Source organism: Schistocerca americana, chromosome 4, assembly GCF_021461395.2.
Source record: "Schistocerca americana isolate TAMUIC-IGC-003095 chromosome 4, iqSchAmer2.1, whole genome shotgun sequence".
In the NCBI taxonomy this organism is placed as follows: Eukaryota; Metazoa; Arthropoda; class Insecta; order Orthoptera; family Acrididae; genus Schistocerca; species Schistocerca americana.
In genome coordinates, this window is record NC_060122.1 from 222327269 (window position 1) to 222340448 (window position 13180).

The following is a 13180-nucleotide window of genomic DNA, read 5'->3' on the forward strand; positions in this document are numbered from 1 at the left end:
ATGTAATCACATATCAGTTCTAGTATAATATATTTGTCCAATACCCGTTTATCATCTGTATTTCTTCTTGGTGTAGCAATTTTAATTGCCAATAGTGTAGAAACTGAAATGGAAACGTTGCTTTTCGTTTGTTGTTGACATACAGTTTTATATTTTCTTTACAGAAATTATGATGACTTCCAACAGGACAATGTAGAGAGCGTATTTACTAAGAAAGTTTACATTTATTTACAATTTTGTTGTCAACTGTGTTACATAAAGATATTACGTGATGACAAGATTGGATTGTTGAACAAGCAGATCTACTGGCCGGAGCTGTCGTCGCCGTCGGCTGGACGGATGCAGAGGACGCCCGTGTCGCAGTCCCAGCGGCAGCGGTGCGGCCAGTCGGCGATCTCCATCAGCGCCCAGCGGCCCGGGCTCAGCGTGTTCTTGACCTGGTTGTGCGCCAGCAGGCGGTACTCGGCCGCCAGCATGCCCGTCCTCACGCCCTCGTCCAGCAGCCAGCGCAGAGCCGACGACATCTGCCTCGTCACGTTGTGCTCCACGTAGTTGCCGATGAGCGCCACGTCCACGTTGCAGCGCAGCACGAAACCCTTACTGGTGTTCGTGCCGTTCCAGCCCCGACCCTCGTAGATATTGCCGCTGCTGTCGATCAAGAAGTTGTACGAGATCTCCGGCTGCTGATACTTCTGCCAGTGCAGCTCCTGCGAACAAGGAAGACTTCTTGACTGGAGGGAAAATGCATTAATAGAGTGCTACAAGTTTCAATTCTAGATCCACTATCTACATTTATACTCCGTAAGCCACCCAACGGTGTGTGGCGGAGGTCACTTTACGTGCCACTGTCATTACCTCCCTTTCCTGGTCCAGTCGCGTATGGGTCGCGGGAAGAACGACTGCCCGAAAACATCCGTGCGCGCTCTAATCTCTCTAATTTTATATTCGTGATCTCCTCGGGAGGTATAAGTAGAGGGAAGCAATATATTCGATACCTCATCCAGAAAAGCACCCTCTCGAAACCTGGATAGCAAGCTACACCGCGATGCAGAGCGCCTCTCTTGCGGAGTCTGCCATTTGAGTTTGCTAAACATCTCCGTAACGCTGTCACTGTTACCAAATAACCCTGTGACGAAACGCGCCGCTCTTCTTTGGATCATCTCTATCTCTTCCGTCAACCCGACCTGGTACGGATCCCACACTGATGAGCAATACTCAAGTGTAGGTCAAAACAGTGGTATGTAAGCCACCTCCTTTGTTGATGGACTACATTTTCTAAGGACTCTTCCAATGAATCACAACCTGGTACCCGCCTCACCAACAATTAATTTTATATGCTCATTCCACTGCAAATCGTTCCGTACGCATACTCCCAGATAGTTTACAGAAGTAACTGCTACCAGTGTTTGTTCCGCTATCATATAATCATACAATAAAGGATCCTTCTTTCTATGTATTCGCAATACATTACATTTGTCTATGTTGGGTCAGTTGCCACTCCCTGCACCAAGCGCCTATCCGCTGCAGATCTTCCTGCATTTCGCTGCAATTTTCTAGTACTGCATCTTCTCTGTATACTACAGCATCATCCGCGAAAAGCCGCATGGAACTTCCGACACTATCTACTAGGTCATTTATATATATTGTGAAAAGCAATGGTCATAAAAAAAAGAAAAACATGCGTCCAAAATCAGCCTCCAGATCGCTTTCCTTTATTTATATATGACCGGTTTGGTGCAAGCTGCCAATCATCAGATCTATTACAAAAATTATTTTGTAGTTATAATTTTTGCAAATTACAGGTGGTTTAACGTTTAAGTTCAGAAAGCTTCAACGTTCTTAAGAAATTACTTATAATAGAAATTTGTTGTACATACCATCTGATACAGGTGCAGAGTAACCTGGCGAACTTTTGCCGGCCGGTGTGGCCGTGCGGTTAAAGGCGCTTCAGTCTGGAACCGCGTGACCGCTACGGTCGCAGGTTCGAATCCTGCCTCGGGCATGGATGTGTGTGATGTCCTTAGGTTAGTTAGGTTTAATTAGTTCTGAGTTCTAGGCGACTGATGACCTCAGAAGTTAAGTCGCATAGTGCTCAGAGCCATTAACCTGGCGAATATGGAATTGAAAGTCCACCGTCACAACTACCCATACACGAGTCTACTGAGGCTTCATACATTTTTTTAAGAAACCTCATTGGTGCAACATATACAGCACTAATGTAATTCATAATAAAAGTTCCTGTGTATAACATTAAACATTGATGTGGAATTTAATAGCATTAAAATATTTTAAATGAACTTTATAAACCAATTATCAAAACATATGCTGCGCTAATATAATTCAAATGCTTCGAGAAATAGATTTTCACTCTGCAGCGGAGTGTGCGCTGATATGAAACTTCCTGGCAGATTAAAACTGTGTGCCGGACTGAGACTCGAACTCGGGACCTTGCCCGCGAAAGAACTTACATGTCTTTGACCACAGCCCACATTTTTATATGTAAACATAGTGTATTTCACGAGTGCACATCATAATAGTGAAATACGAAGCTATACTTAGTAAAACTGAAATATGGACGTGAAAATGACAATAAGCGTGTAACTAAGTGGCAAAACTATCACCACAGCATAACTGTAATAATGGTGCTTCATCTTTATGTAAGTACAGATATATATTCGTCAAATCCTGCCTTACCACTTACAATTTGTGTAGCCACCAGCAAATAATTTTTTTGTATTTATACAGTGGTCTCCAACAGTACAAACATGTACATGAATGTATAAACACGTGAGGATTGGCGCAAGCCCGAAACCGATCGTGTGACAAATAAATAACCTTTTATTGTGAATGGTAGCGAATATTTTTATAACCCTACACATCTTGGCAAATTCGTATTAGTTCATGATAGTATTTTACTGGGATGTAATGTAAAATTATTTTACGTCATCTTCAATAAAATCATGTGTATATACCAAAGTGATTCGCACAACCACATCTGGCCATATAGGGATTTATAGTGACTAGCCCCATTCAGCCCTCCAGTAGGAGACTCTCGCAACAGTTGACTCCAAGAATACCCTGACGCCGCCATCGTCCAACAAGTATTTATGAAATCCTGTTTTAAATTTGTGTAGTTTAAGTACTTATTATTTAGTTTATCAGTGTAATGTCATAATACTTCTACTTGTAAACTGCTCTTTATTTTTTGTAGAGCTGTTGATAATGACTAGTCTGTCGAAACCTCAATAGCCGTTAAATAATTCAAGTGTTTCACGGAAATAAGCTTTAGTGTTCAAGGTAATGTGCTCACTGATGCTCTCTGGAAATAACATGGCAAATGTGAACAATATCCTGCAAGCTTACTTGCGGAATTGGAGGTGCTGACGTACCACTGCACATAGAAAACTTCTCTGATTCTGACTCATGCTACCCAAATTAATAATTAAACGATAAGTATGGTGACGCACCTAGACACAAACTAGAATCAATAAGATATGAATTGGCGCAGTCAGTGTTTTGGACTGACATTGCAATTCCGAAGAGCTCGAGAAAGAGTCCACTATTCCCCTCCTCTAATTCCGCAACTTGCCCTTTAGGCAGAGGAGCGCATATATACATACAGACTGGAGAAAATAATATTGTCCCGAAAATATTTATAAAGGGTGCCCCACACGTTCAATATGAAGATCGAAGAGTTTTAAAATATTGACGTCCGCTCAGCGTATTGTACGGCACAAGGGTGATGACGCACAATTAACGACAGTTCCTGTCGGACCGACAGAAATTCAGTTCTCTCGGAACAACTTTGCTTCAAACAAATTTCTTCAAAGAGCTGAAAATAGTGAATGACAAAAATCATGGAGAATGCTAGAGGATGTATAATAAAGCGCCATGCGGTACCCTGAAAAATAAAAATTCCAGAATGGTCAGGAAACGCCAGATACCTCGTTATCCACCGTAACAAAGGAAACTGATGATAGTGATGTCATGGCAGTAAGCAGAAACGTTTATTTTACTTCTAGCAGTGTTCAGACGTGGCAGATAAGATCAGGTCAGCTGTCTAGTGAACGTAAATGTCTCATGCTCACATAAGATCACATATTTTCAATCAGAAGTAACTAAATAACTGTTTTATTACGTTTGCAACATTTATTACAGTAGAGAAATATATACAAAATAGGACTGTACAAGAGAACTTACACAGTTCATTTGTTTAATTCATAATTAGCTATTGTTGTGATTTACGAACCTAGGTCGCAGTAAACGTGCCTCTCGTCCAATGAAAAGTCTACTGGAAGATTTTCAGAATAGTTTCACTCATTCTGTATAATTTCTGTTTGTGTTTGGAGAGGCAAGAAGCTCAGACGCAATACACGCATACAGATTTTCAGGATGGTTTCACTCATTCTGTATAATTTCTGTTTGTGTTCGGAGAGGCAAGAAGCTCAGACGCAATACACGCATACAGGTTCACATGGTCGAGCACAGTCATATTCGCTGCGAAGGTAGAATGGTAACTGACTCGTCCCGGGATAGAGTCTGCGCAATATTATTGTTATTGGCCTCAGACTTTCGCGCAGTATATTGACACTATTACTACGCAATGAATATTAAGCATGTGAGAGCCCCCTAAGACTGGCACAGAGCTAACCTGACCGTTGTTAATGAACAGGAGAATTGCCTGTCGCAGAAAACGCTGGAAACGGTAATGTCGATGCACCAGTCAGGTGTTGCCATATGTCTCCACATGTGCATCTCCCGCATGCTCTGTTCCGAGTACTTCACTATGTCATTATGTTCGAGTGAATGAGAGGAGCAGATCCATTTAGCGACTAGTGTTCACTGTCGAGATTTATGTGCAGTACTGTTAGTACAGGAGTTTAGGAGGCGAACTTTTTCAGAAAAACCTCCTGCAAGATCTGCAATACAGAATTTAGTGGCAAAATGACGCGAATCGGGCACTGCAGAATAACACTACGGAAAAAAGAGTTTGGAAACCAGAGTTGCTTGAATGAACAAAGTCCGACAAAATTTCAACGCCATGCAAGTGGAAAATGAGACCTAGTCGTGTCGAAACATTGCCAAGACCGACCTGCAGCTGTATCCTTAGAAACTTACTGCAGAGCACGAGTCAAAGCGTCCAGAAAAACTTTCGCTTGTTGGTGTTTTCTCAGTGAAGTGTAATCAGGATTTTTGGATCCTCATATTTTCATTTCTTCAGATGAGAGATGGTTCAGTCTGCCAGGATGTGCGAACTAACAACCAAGTGCCATTAGGCTTCGGAAAATCACCATCAGAACGCGGATCTCAAGATTGCTACTTGGAGCGCAATATCTAGTGTCCGCATCGTACCTCGATTCTTTCACCAAATTGTTAATGCTAACCAGTAAGTCCATATATTGTTTAATCCACATGTGGACCAACTCACAGAAGATGATGAGGTCCCATACTCCGAGGAGTGTAGTGGACGATACGGGAGACCCGCACCGCTGTAATAGGGAAGGTCCTAGGGGAGGTGGTTTGCCATTGCCTTCCTCCAACCGTAATGGGGATGAATGATGATGATGAAGACGACACAACACCCAGCCATCTCGAGGCATGAAAAAATACCTGACCCCGCCGAGAATCGGACCCGGTACCCCACGCACGGGAAGCGAGAACGCTACCGCAAGACCACGAGCTACGGACACAGAGCACGAAGAACTGCATTAATATTTTCATACGGAGCAACAACTCACACCACCTTGACAAGTTCGTAATTAGTGCTGGGGGTGTGCGGTGAGGTGAAGGTAATTAGAAGAGGTAGTGCAAACTCCTGGCCAATTTCGACCGCCTGATGTCTTTCCCTGTGAGTTTTACCTGTGGATATACTAGGACACACACTTGAAGAGCTACTGCAGAAGATCGAAAACACCATTGCTGACGTCCCTCTAGCAAAGATGCTACGGGTGTCAAACACTGGTAAATCGATCACAACGCTGGATTGGCCTCAACGGTAGTCATTCCAGCATTTTCTGTGAAGTTCATTAACAAAGGTCAGTCCCGTGTCGTTATTACTGAAAATATTTTTTCGGGACAGTTTTATTTTGTACACCCTGTATGTATGCAGAACAGTACTCTGCGCGTTAGAGAACGATAAATACGTGCGAGAGTTTTCATTGTCGTTATAACTCGTTCTATAGACTGACTGACAGATTAATTTTTGTGAATAACCTGAGAAGAGTACGTTTGGTTGCATAGTGTCAGTTACGGCGACGCATCAAAAACTGACAAGAAAAACAATGATATAGGATTATTCACTGAAAACAAAACTGAGCAGCGGTGGGATGAACATACTCGTATTATTTGAAAGTTTAAATTTTAACTTTTACTTAAATAATATATCTCCTGAATAAAAGTGCTTGCAATCGAAGCTTGTTATTGTAATATACTAAGACAAGCCGGCCGGAGTGGCCGAGCGGCTTTAGGCGCTACAGTCCGGAACCGCGCGACCGCTACGGTCGCAAGTTCGAATCCTGCCTCGGGCATGGATGTGTGTGATGTCCTTAGGTTAGTTAGGTTTAAGTAGTTCTAAGTTCTAGGAGACTGATGACTTCAGCAGTTAAGTCCCATAGTGCTCAGTGCCATTTGAGCCACTAAGACAAAAAGAAAGAAAGAAAAGAAAAGCGATGCACCACGAAGGATTTATCCGAATGTGACAGAAATCGGTACATATGATGTACATGTACTGACGAACAAATGATTACAATTTAAGAAAAATTGGATGATTCATTCAAGAGGTAGAGCTTCACAAAACTGAACACGCCAATACTACGTTGGTCAACCTCTGGCCCTTGTGTAAGCAGTTATTTGCCTCGGCATGGATTCATCGAGTTGTTGGATGTATCCTGAGAGATATCGGACCAAATTCTGTCCAGTTAGCGGTTTAGACCTTCAAATTCCCGAGACGCATGGATTGCCCTACCCATAATGCTCCAAGCGTTCTCGGTTGGGGATCGATCAGGCGACCGTGCTGGCCAAGATCGGGTTTGGCAAGCACGAAGGGAAATAGTAGAAACTCTTGCCGTGTGCGGGCGGGTATTATCTTGCTGAAATGTAAACCCAGGATGGCTCGCCATGGAGGGCAACAGACAGGGACGTAGAATATCGTCGACGTACTGCTGTGCTGTAAGGGTGTCGCCCGCTGCGCACGGCTAGAGCACGTTTTTAGCATTGTGGACAGGGCCCTCAAACCATCTTGAGAATTTGGCGATCTAAAGCGCCAACTGGACAGAATTTGGCACGATATTCTTCAGGAGAATATCCAATACCTCTATTAATCAATACCAAGGGGAATAACTGCTTGCGTAAGGGCCAGAGGTGGACCAACGCCTTGTTGACTTGTTCATTTTGTGAAGTTCTTTCTCTTGAATACATCACCCAATTTTTCTGAATTTTAATCATTTGTTTGTCTATAAATGTACATCAGATCTGTCGGTTTCCATCCCTTTCAGATAATTCCTTCGTGGAGTGTCGTTTCTTTTCCTTTTTTCTTTCTTCTGATTTTAGTCTTAGAGTGTACTTTATTTTCTCTAGACACTTGTTCGGCATCCTAGTGTAAAAACAGGGTACTTGAGATATTAATTTATCTTTTTCGGTTTTCTAATAAATATGTAATAGTACTCATTAGTTTAATACTGATACACTATGTGATCAAAAGTATCCGGACACCCCAAAAAAACATACGTTTTTCATATTAGGTGCATTTTGCTGCCACCTACTGCCAGGTACTCCATATCAGCGAACTCAGTAGTCATTAGACATCGTAACAGGGCAGAATGGGGCGCTCCGCGGAACTCACGGACTTCGAACGTGGTCAGCTTGTGTCATACGTCTGTATGCGACATTTCCACACTCCTAAACAATCCCTAGGTCCATTCTATACGATGTGATAGTGAAGTGGAAACGTGAAGGAAAACGTACAGAACAAAAGCGTACAGGCCGACCTCATCTGTGGACTGACAGAGACCGCCGACAGTTGAAGAGGGTCGTAATATATAATATGCAGACATCTATCCATATCATCACACAGGAATTCCCAACTGCATCAGGATCCACTGCAAGTACTATGACAGTTAGGCGGGAGGTGAGAAACCTTGGATTTCATGGTCTAGCGGCTGCTCATAAGCCACACATCACGCCGGTACATACCAAAGGACACCTCGCTTGGTATAAGGGGCGTAAACGTTGGACGATTGAACAATGGAAAAACGTTGTGTGGAGTGACGGCACACAATGTGGCGATCCGATAGCAGCGTGTGGGTATGGCGAATGCCCGGTGAACGTCAACTGCCAGCGCGTGTAGTGCCAAAAGTAAAATTCGGAGGCAGTGGTGTTACGGTGTGGTCGCGTTTTTCATGGAGCGGGCTTGCACCCCTTGTAGTTTTGCGTGGCGCTGCCACAGTACAGGCCTACATTGATGTTTTAAACACCTTCTTGCTTCCCACTGTTGAAGAGCAATTCGGGGATGGCGATTGCATCTTTCAACACGATCGAGCATTTGTTAATAACGCACTGCCTGTGGCGGAGTGGTTACACGACAATAACATCCCTGTAATGGATTGGCCCTCACAGAGTCCTGACCTGAATCCTATAGAACACCTTTGTGATGTTTTGGAGCGCCGACTTCACCGACCGACATCGATACCTGTCCTGAGTGCAGCACTCCGTGAAGAATGGGCTACCATTCTCCAAGAAACCTTCCAGCACCTGATTGAACGTTTGGCTGCGAGAGTGGAAGCTGCCATCAAGGCTAAGGGTGGGCCACACCATTTGAATTCCAGCATTACCGATGGAGAGCGCCACTAACTTGTAAGTCATTTTCAGCCAGGTGTCCGGATACTTTTGATCACATAGTGTACGAGAGTAGCAGTATGGCTTATTAATGTAGAGCGGGTAAAAGTCGCGGGCCTGGTGTCGTATTATTGATGCAGGGAGCTTGAAAACTGGCGGAAATTAAGCAAACACACCTGTATGGCTTGCAGCACGGGTGTGCAATCGGACAGACCGAAGCAGCGCCCACCCGCCGTGTGCTTGACCACCACGTACGGCGTCGGATGCGCCAGCTGGAGTCTCAGGCGCTGCGGCCGCAGGCTCCAGGACGACTGCGGCACGATGTGGCGCTCCGAGCTGTACTTGGTCTGTGACACGTCCTCCGAAACCTCCACCGCGTCGTCGGGCCCGTAAACTGCACCTGGCAACAGCGGGACATCACTTTCCACACACAGCTACCAGACCAAAATACACTCCTGGAAATGGAAAAAAGAACACATTGACACCGGTGTGTCAGACCCACCATACTTGCTCCGGACACTGCGAGAGGGCTGTACAAGCAATGATCACACGCACGGCACAGCGGACACACCAGGAACCGCGGTGTTGGCCGTCGAATGGCGCTAGCTGCGCAGCATTTGTGCACCGCCGCCGTCAGTGTCAGCCAGTTTGCCGTGGCATACGGAGCTCCATCGCAGTCTTTAACACTGGTAGCATGCCGCGACAGCGTGGACGTGAACCGTATGTGCAGTTGACGGACTTTGAGCGAGGGCGTATAGTGGGCATGCGGGAGGCCGGGTGGACGTACCGCCGAATTGCTCAACACGTGGGGCGTGAGGTCTCCACAGTACATCGATGTTGTCGCCAGTGGTCGGCGGAAGGTGCACGTGCCCGTCGACCTGGGACCGGACCGCAGCGACGCACGGATGCACGCCAAGACTGTAGAATCCTACGCAGTGCTGTAGGGGACCGCACCGCCACTTCCCAACAAATTAGGGACACTGTTGCTCCTGGGGTATCGGCGAGGACCATTCGCAACCGTCTCCATGAAGCTGGGCTACGGTCCCGCACACCGTTAGGCCGTCTTCCGCTCACGCCCCAACATCGTGCAGCCCGCCTCCAGTGGTGTCGCGACAGGCGTGAATGGAGGGACGAATGGAGACGTGTCGTCTTCAGCGATGAGAGTCGCTTCTGCCTTGGTGCCAATGATGGTCGTATGCGTGTTTGGCGCCGTGCAGGTGAGCGCCACAATCAGGACTGCATACGATCGAGGCACACAGGGCCAACACCCGGCATCATGGTGTGGGGAGCGATCTCCTACACTGGCCGTACACCACTGGTGATCGTCGAGGGGACACTGAATAGTGCACGGTACATCCAAACCGTCATCGAACCCATCGTTCTACCATTCCTAGATCGGCAAGGGAACTTGCTGTTCCAACTGGACAATGCACGTCCGCATGTATCCCGTGCCACCCAACGTGCTCTAGAAGGTGTAAGTCAACTACCCTGGCCACCAAGATCTCCGGATCTGTCCCCCATTGAGCATGTTTGGGACTGGATGAAGCGTCGTCTCACGCGGTCTGCACGTCCAGCACGAACGCTGGTCCAACTGAGGCGCCAGGTGGAAATGGCATGGCAAGCCGTTCCACAGGACTACATCCAGCATCTCTACGATCGTCTCCATGGGAGAATAGCAGCCTGCATTGCTGCGAAAGGTGGATATACACTGTACTAGTGCCGACATTGTGCATGCTCTGTTGCCTGTGTCTATGTGCCTGTGGTTCTGTCAGTGTGATCATGTGATGTATCTGACCCCAGGAATGTGTCAATAAAGTTTCCCCTTCCTGGGACAATGAATTCACGGTGTTCTTATTTCAGTTTCCAGGAGTGTACAATCTGATCTCAGCAGTAGCAAAGCAGGCGGTAACCAACAAGGAGCAACCACTCGCTTGCCTTGAAATATACAAGGTGTACCAGGAGCAACAGCCAGTTTTTAGGGATGTGACAGAAACGATCATTTGAAGCAAAAAGTTTCATATGGATATATGCACTGTTCCGAATGGTTTCCCAGATAGAACACATTTAATGTACAGGGTCATCAAAAAAGTCAGTATAAATTTGAAAACTGAATAAATCACGGAATAATGTAGATAGAGAGGTACAAATTGACACATATGCTTGGAAAGACATGGGGTTTTATTAGAATCAAAAAAATACAAAAGTTCAAAAAATGTCCGACAGATGGCGCTTCATCCGATCAGAATAGCAATAATTAGCATAACAAAGTAAGACAAAGCAAAGATGATGTTCTTTACAGGAAATGCTCCATATGTCCACCATCATTCCTCAACAATAGCTGTAGTCGATGAATCATGTTGTGAACAGCACTGTAAAGCATGTCCGGAGTTATGGTGAGGCACTGGCGTCGGATTTTGTCTTTCAGCATCCCTAGAGATGTCGGTCGATTACGATACACTTGCGACTTCAGGTAACCCCAAAGCCAATAATCGCACGGACTGAGGTCTTGGGATCTGGGAGGCCAAGCATGACGAAAGTGGCGGCTGACCACACGATCATCACCAAACGACGCGCAAGAGATCTTTCACGCGTCTAGCAATATGGGGTGGAGCGCCATCCTGCATAAACATCGTACGTTCCAGCAGGTGTTTATATCAGCCAGGCTGGGGATGATGCGATTCTGTAACATACCGGCGAACCTCGCACCCGTCACGGTAGCAGTTACAAAACCAGAATCGCGCATTTCCTCGAAGAAAAAAGGCCCGGTAACGGTAGATGTGGTAAATCCAACCCATACCATGACTTTCTCGCCGTGCAATGGAGTTTCCACGACAGTTCTAGGATTTTCGGTAGCCCAAATACTGTAGTTGTGGGCGTTCACAGACCCTCGGAGCGTGAAATGAGCTTCGTCGGTCCACAACACGTTATTCAACCAATCGTCATCTTCCGCCATCTTTTGAAACGCCCACACCGCAAATGCCCTCCGCTTCACTAAATCGCCAGATAACAGTTCATGATGCCGATGAATTTTGTACGGATAGCATCGGAGGGTACGCCTCAATGCCAACCAAACAGTAGTGCATGGAATGCCGGTGCGACGTGCGACTGCACGAGCGCTGACTTCCCCGCGCATAGTCGAACCCGCTACAGTCTCCATTTCATCCTGAACTGTCTCAGCAGCATTACGCCTGGTGCTATGTCGGTCACTACGGGGTCTATCGTCTAAACAACCCGTGGCTTCGAACTTCGAAATCATTCTCGCCACAGCTGCATTTGTCAACGGACCTTTACCCGTTCGAATCCCCTTCCTATGGCGATAGGATCTTAACGCTGAACTAGCACATTCCCCTTTCTATAATACAGCTTCACTAAAAACGCCTTTTCAGGTAACGTCAACATGCTGCGACTGCTGGCCCATCTGATTCTCTCTCTCATTACAGCTCCTTTTATACAGGATTGTCATGCGCAGTCACTGACGTTTTGCTGTCCAGCGCCATCTGTCGGACATTTTGTGAACTTTTTTTTGTTCTAATAAAACCCCATGTCATTCCAAGCATGTGTGTCAATTTTTACCTCTCTATCTACATTATTTCGTGGTTTATTAAGTTCTCAAATTTATACTTACTTTTTGATCACCCGGTACATTGTTGTTTATTTTTTGTATCATTCTATGCACTGCCAGGTTTACACATGCACACATGTACAACAGTCAGTAAACAGCACAACATGCCTTTTACAAAGCATCAATTGAAGAATATTGTTGAGACATTGACCTCTAAGCATTATCGTATACGTCACGTTGCAGCTGTTGTACGGTCCACAATAAATATTCCAATATCCCACCGTCAGCTTCAATGCATTTGTCCATTCTTGCGAGAACCGGTTGTGCAGCTTGTCTGAGTGCTTCTACCGGTACCCTAATGAGGGCAGCAGCGTCCGTGATGCCACCAAGCAGTTCATCTCGAGTGTTCACCTTCCGTTTGTACACACCAGATGCACCAACCCCATACACAAAAGTCTAACGACATAAGGTCTGGCGAGCTTGGTGACTATCACGACCAAGCCAGCGATCAGGATAAGTGTGGTTGAGATCTTCCCTCACACGTCTGGTAAAATGTCGACGGTCTCCGTTATGCTGGCAGTACAGTGCAATGGACGTCCTCAACGTTGTCAGCCGGCCGCTGTGGCCGAGCGGTTCTAGGCGCTCCAGTCCGGAACCGCGGTGCTGCTACGGTCGCAGGTTCGAATACTACCTCGGGCATGGATCTGTGTGATGTCCTTGGGTTAGTTAGGTATAAGTCTAAGGGACTGATGACCTCAGATGTTCCTGAAGTCCCATGGTGCTTAG

General features: G+C 46.0%; 1 protein-coding gene across 1 annotated transcript in view; it reads right to left on the reverse strand.

Moving 5' to 3' along the window:
• Positions 1 to 204: 204 nt before the first annotated feature.
• Positions 205 to 13180, reverse strand: part of LOC124613969 (peptidoglycan-recognition protein SC1a/b-like) — a 61319-nt gene continuing 48343 nt past the window's right edge. Inside the window, exons 3-4 of the mRNA XM_047142756.1 lie at positions 9009 to 9232; positions 205 to 707 (exon numbers count right to left, since the gene is read on the reverse strand). Of these exons, the coding sequence (XP_046998712.1) occupies positions 303 to 707; positions 9009 to 9232 (629 nt within the window). The 3' untranslated portion in view covers positions 205 to 302. The remainder of the gene's footprint in view (positions 708 to 9008; positions 9233 to 13180) is intronic.